Below are 12,523 nucleotides of genomic sequence, written 5' to 3' on the forward strand. Positions count from 1 at the left end.
AGGAGCAGATAACATTTTTTTTTAATTTTTTTTTTTTAATTATTTTATAACCTTGTGCGCAAAAGTACATTTTTATGAAAGTTTATGTAAATTCTAAAGCACTATTAATAATGCACTTTATGCAAATTACGTCAAAAAATATGCAAATCAAAAATAAGTAGCAAATAAGTTGTATTTATTTTTTTAAATTATGATTCGTTTTATAACTTTGTAGCTGTAATAAAAAATTTAAAAAATTTTTTTAAATGAAAATAAATATGGACAGAAAAACTCTTGGAATTCCACAAAAACTGCAAACTCCTGATTCCTCATTATAGTCAACTGAAAAGAAATGCAACTCCTGGCCCATATTTAGTTTAAAAGAAAAAAAAATATGATGATCGTCCAGAATTACCCTGATATTAAAAACAAAAATACAAAAAATCTGTATAATGCATACACCTGATATAAAAAAAAAAATCATAGTCCAAAAATCACGTAAATTGACCAAATAGTTTAATTTTTATAAACAAATAATTTTAAAACAAAATTGTTAATTGTGATTAATGGGAAATCATAGGCATTACAAGGCTGGTCATCTGCCCTTTTTTCTTCAAGATGGCGACATGAGACAGTCCCTTTTTGCTAACTCAAAATTTTATTTTCTTATTTAAAAATAAATCTATGATCAATTTACACAATTTTTGGAATATGACATTTTCATTCCCTCATGAGTGCATGCATTATGCATTTTCTTTTTTTTTTTTTTCATTTTTTGTTTTATGATGGGGAGAACTCTGTATAAGAACTAAAAATACAATAGATTTTCAAATCCTGCGAAAATGGAAGATTACATGTAAGAAAGAATGGGGAGTAAGCTGTAAAAAATAAATATATATATATATATATATATAAATAAAGGATCAAAAAATAATTTAGGTCAAGTTATTTTTTTTTTTATTATTCATGAAGTACCAAAACTTGGGATCAGTTTATGTTTTTAGCTGGACTGGATCTTTAATATCATTGACACACCCCCTCCAACCCCCGTGGAGATAATTCTCACTTGGCAATCATCAATCGATAATTCTTATCTTAAGTTTTATTTATTTACTTGACAATGAGTTTTATATTTTGATAAATATATGTTTTTGTTAATTTAATCAGGATGTTTAAAGATATTCTTTAATGTATCTGGAAAAATAGAAAAAATAAATAAATTTTTATTTCAGCTATAACTTTTCACAAGTATTTTTAATTTTCTTAAATATTAAGTAAATGACATGTAATAAATAAATTTACATTTACTAACAAAAAAGTTAATTTTTTTTTAACTTTTGAAATAAACTTTATGAATAATACTGTTTGAAGGAAAACATTTTTTTTTAAATAACACCAGAAAAAAGTTAAAAAAAAAAAAAAAGCTTATTTTGATGTTCTGCAGTTTAACACTGCCATTCCCCCTCTGAGAGCACATACAAATGATTAACATTGCATATAATGATCACACTTTTTATAATATATATATATATATATATATATATATATATAGCTTAGTGCGTTAGAAGAAAAGAGTGATCTCAATTCTATAAGATGAGACTTATCTGGACAATATAAAGCTCAACAAGTATCATTGGAGCTTATATAAGAGAATATATATATATATATATGTGTGTGTGTGTGTGTGTATGTATGTATGTATGTGTGTGTGTTTCTCAGTTAAAACTGAGAAACACACACACACTGTTGTTGTCCTTTTTCAAAAAGTATATTTTTTATAAAAAGTGAATACTTTTATGAAAAACGGCATATCATTTTACATAAAAATGGCAGATCATTGAGATGTATTGAAGGAAAACAAATAAAAAGGATGTTTTTCATGTAAATATTTAATAAGTTAAAACCAAAAAATCTCAATAGTCATCCACATACAGACTGACTATTTCACTGCATCACAGCCATCTATTTCCAGTGTGGTTAAAAATGAGTGATATATACATATAAATTTCATTATCACAATTATGAAGATAATTATTTTTTTTATGTTCATGATTAAAAGTAAAAGTAAAAAAACAAAAACTTTTTTTTTAAGTCAGCTGACCGGTTTCACTCTCACTTAACAAGAGCTGTATAAAAGGATTTTTTTTTATAGAGGAAACAAAAAAAAAAAAAACAAACAAACGAGGGAACTATGTATATTTAAAATAAAAAATGTTACAGTACAATCACTTCTAAACCTAAAAGACACTCCCTTTGTTTACGAATTGAGGGTCATTTTAAACAAACATGAATAATCCCCAAGGTCTTCAAATGACATATCAAATGAGTATAACTCAGAATGAAAAATAAATTAATGTTAAAATGTGTTGCACATGACTGGTTTTAAAGCAACTGGTCCATTATAGAGAAACTATAGGCATTATTTAGAACATATATAATATATAAATATATCCTCTAGGAAATATTAAGAAAGAATAAAAAGGAAAAACTCACCATCATCCATACTACGTGATCTATCATAGCCGTATGATTGGCTATATTTTCCAGCTCTGGCAAAATGTGGGTTTTGACGATCTATCGTGTTTTGACGCGTTTGATATTGCGTGCGCCCAGAATAACGGAATCGGGAACCAAATCTTGGGAACACATGAGTAGGTTTCGTTGAATCAGGTTCCTTCAATCTAGAAACAAAAAAAAAAAAGAAAGTAAAGAAAACTTCATGTGATGTCTCAACTCAAAAAAGGAAAAAAATATTGTAAGAAAATCCATGGTTAAAATAAATAGTAAACATTTATTTGTTTTAACTGTTATGAGATACTCGTGCAGAATACAAACCAGGCTCCTATCTTTTTTAAAGACAGGATTTTCAAATTAAATTCAATTTTTACAACATGTTTTGTTTATCAAATTGTCAGGCAAAAGCACAGAATACAAAACGCCCTCCCCTCCCCATGTTAAGAATGAGTTTCTAAATACTAACATTATTATTTAAGCATGGTCCGTATTTTGCATTAAGTATGAATGATGCTTTTATCAAAGTTTAGGAGATAAGACAGCTTTTACATTATTTTTTTTTGACATTTCTGAATTTTTTTTTTTTTTTTTTTTTCAAAATTCCATCCAAATTACCAGTTCAACAAGATACACCTGAAGAAGGCCGGAGGTTACATCAATCGAAACATTGTGAAAATTACACTCAAGATGAGAACAGTAGTCTGATGAATCCAAATAAGATGAATTATTTTTTTGTTCCACTGTCCTCATTACTATTGATTTTTATATATTGAATAGCAGGGCTACTCTGCATTGGCCAGAACAAATTAGCACTTTGTCGTTATAGTAAAATTTTTATATTTTTTTTTAATTAATTTAGTAAACAGAGATATTTTTTTCTTTGAATAAAATTGAAATAAAAATTATTAAAAGAAAAAATTTTAACTTGATTTTAAACAAAGAATTAAAAAATAACCATGTTTTTTTTAAAACACATGACACAAAAACAAACAAGAACACTGAGTTGTCAACAATGAGACTATATTTTCATTAGTTTTTCTTAATTTGAAAAAACAAAAAGTAAAAATATTTTTATGTTTTTAGTCCTTAAATTAATTGGAAAATGATTAACCAAAAAGAGATTTGCAAAAACATGATTTTTCTTAAAAACAGTTAAAGTGATATATTTACATGTTATTATTCTTAATAAAAAAAAAAAAAAAGCTATAAAATCTTTATAAAAATGTGACTAGCGTGGTCTCTACCCATCTCTATCTTTCTCTTTTCAATCTTTCAGTTTTTCTCCTCCCTCTCTTCAACCTCCTCTGCTCAGCCCATTCTCCTTTAGCTGGACATACATACACATACAACTCCATTAAATAATAGATTTCACAAGGAATGAGTTGGCATTCTCTTTCCAAATTAGTACATAACACTGAAAAATCTGACCCAGTTAATCCCAAAAGTATAAAGAAATTTCTTATAAATTTTAGATATTATTCATCCTGGCTAATGCCAATCAAGAATATATTAACTTTGTGGGTTTTTGTTTAGTAATTTTTTTTTACTTTTGGCTGAACACACAGACAACTGCTCTTTATATAATAGATATGTGTAATTATTATCTACAGTAGATGTCAACAAATTACAATCCACAATCATACTTCAATCTGCAAGAAAAAACATGGAATACAACTTTTGATACAATTTATATACATTTAGAACAGCAGATGTTCAGGGTAAGTGACTTCCTCACCACTACATATCTTAAATTGCCTTGTTATTACTTGTGCAGTATAATTTGATTTAAACAAAAAAACACTTCCGGTAAAAATGCATGCCATGTTGAAAATGAAAATTGAGAAAGAAGAAAATGGTTGAATAGAAAGTTTGTGAGAACTATTTTTTACAAAAAACATTTTCTATTTCGAAATGGTAGATTATAATATTGTCAAAATTATAGGTTACAGTTACCTCCCCTGGATTTTAAAACTCTTCAACATTAACAAATACGATAAAACTTTATTATTCAATAAATCTTATTTTAATTTGCATTTTCCTACTCAATTTTCCGTCATTTTTAGTATTTTTACTAATTTTAGCATAGCACAAACATGTATTAATGTTTTTATCTAAAATTATTTTAAATTGAATTATACTGTACAAGTACTGCTTTGTTTATTATATTTCCTGCCATCCTCAGTTCATAGTAGGTTCACCTTCCTTGATAACATTTTAGTAAATATGTCAATTGTCTTGTTCTTTCTGCACTGCAAACTATTCACCCATGATTAAAATACAATGACAGGGTCTTTTTGTTATTTTTTTTTTTGTCTAGCTTGCAGTTTGTGTGTGTCCAGCAAAAAGTAAAAAAAAATACTACAAAACGAACACCCATAAAGTGAATATATTCATAATTGGCATTGGCCTAGATGAATAATATCTAAAATTTAAAAGAAATTATTGCTTGGTAGTTAACTGGGCCACGTTTGGTCAGACAAGTTTTTTTTTTAGTTTTTTATGTACTAGTTTGTAAAGAAAATGCCGACTCATTCCTTGTGAAATCTATTATTTAAGGGAGAGTTGTGTGTCTATGTCCAACTACAGGGGAATGGGCTAGGCAGAGGAGGTTGAAAAGAGAGGGGGGGGGGGAACTGAAGAGGATGGAAAAGAGAAAGATAGGTTTAATAGAAATATATTACTCTTTGCCCTGGGTATTGCAAAGTATCCCTGCTATTTAATATATAAAAATCAATAGTAATAAGGACAGTGGTTCAAAAAAAAAAATAATTTCTAAGATTTCTTATCCCCTAAATTTTCATAAAAGTGTAATTTGTACTTAATGCAGAATACAGGCTATGCTGAAATAATGTTATTTAGAAATTCATTCTTAACATGGGGAGGAGGGCGTTTTGTAACTATTCTGTGTTTTCACCTAACAACCAGAATTAATATGCAGTATGCATTCATTCTTTCAGTTATCCTGTCGCAATCCAATAATTCTTTGAGTAATAGACATTTACAGAGATTCACCATTAATTTTTATTGAGTGATCGATAGAGATGTTAAAAATGCATTGTTAAAAAAATAATTACAATGTAATTCGTAACTAAATAATGCTGTAATAATTACATTTAATTTACAACATATTAAAAAATAAAAAAGTTATCTATAATATAAATCTCACCTGTCTGTTTAAACGTGTGTATATATCGCAAAAACTTTCGACAAAGTCAACAGATCCTAACCAGATCAGCATCATTTTTGAAGCTCGATGTCTCAGACGACAAATATCGAAAAATTGGCCCAAAATATTAATTCCTTCACTCGGCCATTTCGTACAAGGAGGGGTCGATTTTTTCGCCAACATTGTAACAAGTCATCGTTACCATTGGATTGACTTCGGTTAACTTCAACGCTTCTGACTTCCGGTCGCGTTATGGAGACATCAGCTAAGACGTCAGATTTTCTCTCACTTTCTTTTCCGCCTTCGTGTCATGAGTTCGAGCCTGCCTGCCAATTACCACATTTTTTTTTTTTTTTTTAAACACTTCTCTTCACCCTGGCTGCCTACTGTTGCTTTGATTCCCTCCCCTTCTACCATCTTTTTTTAACACCTCTCTCCACATTCACAGGTTCGAGCCTGCCTGCCTACTACCATTTTTTGTTTTTCTCAACACACATCAACAAACACACGGGTAACGCCCAGCACCAAGGCTAGTCTATAATATGAAAGGCAAAATGGTGCACGCATTCATGTAGATCGGCGAAAGGTTTTTTTTTTCGCTGGGGTTCTCGACAAGATTACGATTTTGGAGAACTTTCCTTATACTCCCTAGATTATAATATCTCAGATTTGAAAACGAACGTTGTCTCTATCTTTTATTTCATCGAGTTTTTAAAAAAATCCCTGGTTCCTGGTGTTTGTCTTTTTCATATAAATAAAACAAAATTGATTGAAGTAAATCCAACAGCCTGGCCTTCCTGGCCGCGCTATGTCTCGAAGATGATTAGCTTTGATCACTGTGAGGGAAACCCTTCATATAAGACAATTGCTATTCATTAAGACACTGCCAGAGCTCCTCCTTTTTGGGGGGAGCTGGTTTTCCCCAACATCGTGGGGAAACAAATAAGCGGAAAGCTTAAGTGGTTTCCAACCAGATGTTCATTTCTCACCTGCGTGATTCTTAACTTATTTTTCATCTTCTTTTCCTCCTTGGTTGATATCGCTAAATTTCAACACTTTACACTTCCACTCGCGTCATAGCCTAGCGGTAAACTCTCAGCTTTTCTTTCACTTTCTTTTTCGGCTTTGCGTCACGAGTTCGAGCCTGCCTGCCTACTAACACTTTTTCACATCTACAAACACCCGGGCAATGCCGCGCAACGACGGGCAACCCCGCTAGTTTTTCATTATATAAAAAGCAAAATGTGTGTGTGTGTGTGTTTGTATGTCTGCCAAAAACTTCCAACACACACGTCAGAACCTGCCCAGACCGGTATCATTTTCAAGCTCGATACTTCGAACCACAAATATCGAAAAAGTGGTAAAAAACATTAATTCCTTCACCCTAAAATGGTCAGTTTTCTACAAGGAGGGGGTTGGTTTTTGCATCGCCATTTTCGCAAGTCATCGTATTGGTTGAATTGACCGCACATAATTTCAACATTCAGAACTTCAGTCAGGCGATGGAGACATCAGCTAAGACATCAAGTTTGTTTTTTAACCTCTTTTTCTCCTTCGCGTTACGGGTTTGAGCCTCCCTGACTACTACCACATTTTATTTTTTTTTTTTTTTTTAAACACCTTTTGCCTACTGTTATTTCGATCCTCCTCCACTACTACTACTTTTTACCCCGCCTTCCGGGTCCCTTACTACACCACCTACACACACCCAGGCAATGCCCACTACTGTTGTTTTGATCCCCCCAGCCCACCCGGGTTTTCTTACTACACCACCTAAACATCCAGGCACTATTATTTTAGAAAAAAAGAAACAGCACTTAAAAAAAAAAAAAAAAATGAAAAAAAAACACTGAGTAGGTCAGCTAATTACATATCCAGTCAATCTTCATCTAACAAACTCAGATATAGATCTCGTAGAGTAGTTTTGTGCATATCTCCAACATGCACCACCTTTAACACTACTTATGCATCTGTACAAAATGTAACTCAACCGGCATCACAAAGACTCTTCTTAAGAGGAGATTTTGTTGGTTTGGTTATGCTCTTTGACATCCTGAGGAGGAATTCAATCGCAAGTTGACAGCAGCCGGCTGAGGAAGCATGCAGACTTGAATTGGAACAGTAAAGACAGAGTGGTTGGCATTTGCATTTTTGGTTGGAATGTGCCAAGGACTTGTCGATCAGCAGAGGCGAACCATCTTGAAGAGAAGCAAAGTGAACTCATTTAGATCTGGCTCAACCCCCACCCCAGGAGTGAATGCTGCTGCAGTTAGTTTCTTGGATGCACAATATACACAAAAGTCAGAGGGTACATTGGTCGAAACGCAGTAAAAATAAATAAACAGCAACAGTAAAAAAAAAAAAATATAAATAAAAAACATGAATAATGGCTTCCTTTTTTTTTTTTTTTTTTTTTTATCTCAAATGTAATCAATATGAATACATCCGGGTTCCTTGGCTGGCTGTCATAAATACGGACAAGTAAACCAACTTGGGTTTGGTTTGGTTTGTTTTACAGCATATCAACACTTTTCGGGTTATTTAATGTTGAATCCAGTTATTTTAAAAATGGTATTCATGTTGCATCAAATTATCTTGTAGAAGGTTTGATTCTCCAAGCTCTTTGTATTCTCAATCGCAAGTTTGTAGTGTTTGATTTTGTTGTTTTATAGTGGATTTTATCGTTTTTTCTCCCCTGCCCTGCAGAACATGAATGAGATTTGTAAGGGGTTATAGCATTAATGTTTGGTATATTTTATGTTAGGAAACCAGTCAGGAAGTGAGGGAGATAGAAAGAGAAAGGGAAAATGGGAAGAAGGAAAGGGGTGGGGGTTGCAGCATATAATTAAGTTTTGCAAAAGGAAGTAGAAAAACAAAAACCATCAATGTTAGGTACATTTTGTCTCAAGAAGCCAATATCTTCAGACAGTCTGATCTGATAGCACCAGCCAACTTGGAGAACACATCAAAAGATCCATGCTTGAGTATATTACCAGCTACGACCACTAGATCATTTTTTTTTTTTTTTTTTACATAGAAGTCATCACTTATCAAAGTGCAGAGGCCACTCAAGGATAAGGACAAAAGAGTGAACAGTAGTCAATGGGACAATATCATAGTAATCATCAGTAGTGTAAATTTGGTAAATTGGATTACTTAAGAGGAACGGCTCATCAAGGACTCAAGGACTTGCTTATGTTGGACTTGAAGACAGCCATATTGTAGTCAACTAGAAAGCAGGAAAACGGAAGACAATTCCACAGGCGTGCAGTTCTAAGAAAGAAGCTTTGTTCATGGAATCTAAGTTTAGGTTTAGGCATAGATAAAGAGCAGCAAAAATTATTGATAGTGTTTTCAGCTAGACAAGTGTTTCTCGTGAGAATTTGGCGTGGTGGGACCATAGATGGGAGTTCAGATGAGCACTTGCCAATATTGTAGCCAAAACTATTCAGCTACTTCAAACAAATATATCCCTTTCGCAGCATCTATCAATCCATAAGAAAAAAAAATCTTATTTTTCTTTGTTGGCTCACCTGAAAAATGTATGATGTTCTACGCAAGTCTTCCATAGTCTTTTTGCAAGACGGTGATGTTGCAGCTTAAATGATATAATATTCTCATACCTTTCAAACTGTGAAAACAAAAGAGAATAAAAATTAGGTTTGTCTTCAGAATTTTTGTCCTTTGAGAACAAATTAACAATTCTTTTTTTTTTTTTTTATTATTCACTTTCATTCCCAATATATATATATATATATACCAAAATGACTCAAAATAAAAAAAATTAAAATTCAAGTCTAGAAAGATATAGCAACCACTTACCTCTCCAGGTCTAACTTTAATGACAAAAGATTTGCCTTTGTATGAAATCTTCAAGATTTTAGGCCAAGAAAAGCGATTGATGCGAAGTTTATCTTTGTAAACCAAAAGGCCACTTGCACAGACTCCAAGAAGGATTTCCACATTGTTGGAATCCTGATATTTAAAAAAAAAAAAAAAAAAAAAAAAAAACAGAAAATTAAAACATAATATAACACAATGCTTTGACGCAACGTACATATAACATCAATTTCATATTTATTGAAATCTATAGAATGCCGAAAAGCAATCTACATGCTTAAAATTCAAACAAAAAGAAAAAAATGGTTCTTGTCCAGAATTCTGTAATTGTATTGGAATCAGGAAAAATATTGGAATCGTCTCACCACTAATTAATACCATCAGAAAAACAAAGAAAAATAAAAAAATAACTACGGAACCAACAGTCTTCTTTGAAAAAGTTATATTACACCTAAAATTTCAGGAAAAAAACAAAAAAAAAAACATGATTCTAATCATTTAACAAGATATTTCATAACATTTTTTGGTTTTATAATATTTTAAGATTTTTCTTTGTTTTTGTATTTTTAAGAACAAAAAAAAAAATCAGTCAACCAAAACAAAACAAAAACTGTTTCATTTGTTAGCCTATCTCAATTGAAACATCGGGGATCCTTAGTCCTGATATTTCACAATTCATACAAGACATTGAACGGATGATAGACACTTGTAGAAATGAGCTTAAAGATTTGGGTATTTCAGTGCAGCTCTCTAGGTATCTACCGAGGAAAGACCATGGCCATTATAATGTCACGCACAACATCTAAGTCTTGATGAAACTCAGCCCTCCATATGGAGGGAAGTAAATATGTATTTATTGAAATAAACTTTATTAATTCCTTGCAATTTTTTTTTTTTTTTTTTTTTTTTACACATGCAAAAAGTAGTATTCCCAAAGAGTTCAACTTCTCATGGTTCAGCAGGCCAGCTACCTCCAAATTACAAATTTTCCCTTGTTCAAGGTCAGAGATTTTCTGATATTATGAAAGCTTACTTTCTAGTTCTTAAATCATGTATATTTATCATTTTTTAATGGGATAAATTACAATGTGAAATAAGTCGATGACAATTCAAATCTTAGTGCTAATCCATAACCGATTTTTTCCTTAGAAAAAAAAATAATAAAATCTATGTGATGTACATATCCGTGATGGAAAGAAAATATTATAAAACAAAACTCACGTAAATTGATTAATTTTGTTTTTAATCAAAAAAATCATTTTTAAGTGATTAATGGCAATTTGTAGGCATAATAAGAATGGCTTTCTAAAATCTTGCAAGTTTTAATTATTTGGAATTATCTCTCATTTTGCAAAATGGTGTCAAGGGATCATCGATCAGCCATAAAATTTGATTTTCCTTTTTTTAAATAAAATTACTTGATTGATTTACATGATTTTTAGTGTAAAATACTTTCTTGTTGTCACGGGTATGTCCATCAAAGATTTTTGGTATTTTTGTTTTTTTCATGGGAGGGGTGGGGGGGGGGGTATGAACTTGTACCAAAACCTTCTATTCAGTGTACCAATATACCAAGACAGTATTGGCCAATTAGTGTATTCCAATTAAAACATTGGACTATTTTTAAAAGAAAACAAAGTGCTTTTTTATAATGATGGGCTTGTAAAGAAAACAGAAGAATATAAAGTGAAACAAATCTGTTAACGACTAAAAAAGAAGGACATCATTAGCATCATGCTTACCATAGCTTCATGCAGATCAACGCCATACATTGCCAGTTTTTTGGCATTTTCAAGAAAGTGCAACTCGGCCTCCTCTGGAGTCTGGCCTCTGAAAACATCAAGAAAACAATTCAACAATTGTTTTTATTTGTTGGTTCACATTCATCAATAATTGCAATTTTTAACCATTTTTTTTTCTTTTTTAAACTCAAATCATGAACTAATTAGGTCTCACTATCCTTTAAATAAGCCACAAAATTTATTTTTTAAATCTAAGATAATCTATACTCCTATAAACCTTTTTTTTGTGTGTATTGATATTCATATCAAAAAATGATTTTTTTCTATTTATTTAAAAAGAAAATACAACTTTGTTATATATGGATTGCACAATTGTATTCATGTGCAAAAGATCTAGCTAGTTTGTATATTCTTTTAAACATTCATTTTAATTAATTCCCTATTAGTTTTTTTCGGTTTTATCGGATGAGCATATTTAATTATCTATTACATGTAATTATATACATGTAGATATTCTACACGATTTATACTTGCATAATATTTGCATAAAATGGTTATAGTAAACAAAACTTTTTCCATATATATTTATGTATATGTATATATTTTTGTTTAAAAAATTTTGTCTACCAAACTCCTAGAGTTTTTGGTAACTTCATATATAAGGTATTTGAATCCATGCAAAAACTTTATATTTGGCTTTTAGGCCAAGGAAAATCGGTAAAAAAGTGTGAAAATTAAAAAAATGAAATTTATCAGGTGAAGGTCGATCACCGGCATTACGAATATGCATGCATAACATAGTAGCTATTGGTTCAGGTTTTAACTTTTAGCTTTGCAGCAAACATGTCTTCGTAGCTCAGTCATTAACAGTAAAAGCAAAAAATAAATTGTAAACTAAATGTTTTGGTTTCGATTCTCGTTGGTGGCACACGAGTCATTTTTCTTTTAACTTTTTAAATCATTACTATATATATTAGGTCCAACATAATAAATATGAAATCTGCATTAATCAAAATATTGTATTTAAGTGTATTTTATGACCGGGCAATGCTGGGCACCCTACTCATATAAAATTACTGCTTACTGCAAAATTACTCTGAAGACAGAATAACACACAAGACATAGAATTCTTCACACTAAGGCCTGGCTAACACAGGTTTTCATGTATTCTTTTATATTGGGTCCCATTGTCCTATAAATAGAACACCAGATAATTTCTTAAGTTAACAAATTTATTGAACTTCCATTACTATCGATTACTATATTGTCCTTTTGACTATTG

General features: G+C 31.0%; 1 protein-coding gene across 50 annotated transcripts in view; it reads right to left on the reverse strand.

Annotated features, from left to right (window-relative positions):
- The window catches only part of LOC145259193 (band 4.1-like protein 2), a 585,710-nt gene that overhangs the window by 162,597 nt on the left and 410,590 nt on the right, over positions 1-12,523 (reverse strand). For all 50 annotated transcript variants that reach the window (XM_080117013.1, XM_080116992.1, XM_080116976.1 and 47 more), the window contains 4 exons: positions 11,242-11,329; positions 9,482-9,634; positions 9,193-9,290; positions 2,473-2,660 (listed from right to left, as the gene is read on the reverse strand). In XM_080117013.1, coding sequence (XP_079973139.1) covers positions 2,473-2,660; positions 9,193-9,290; positions 9,482-9,634; positions 11,242-11,329 — 527 coding nt within the window. The remainder of the gene's footprint in view (positions 1-2,472; positions 2,661-9,192; positions 9,291-9,481; positions 9,635-11,241; positions 11,330-12,523) is intronic.

Source organism: Euprymna scolopes, chromosome 34, assembly GCF_053919585.1.
Source record: "Euprymna scolopes isolate OS-2025 chromosome 34, ASM5391958v1, whole genome shotgun sequence".
Lineage (NCBI taxonomy): Eukaryota > Metazoa > Mollusca > Cephalopoda > Sepiida > Sepiolidae > Euprymna > Euprymna scolopes.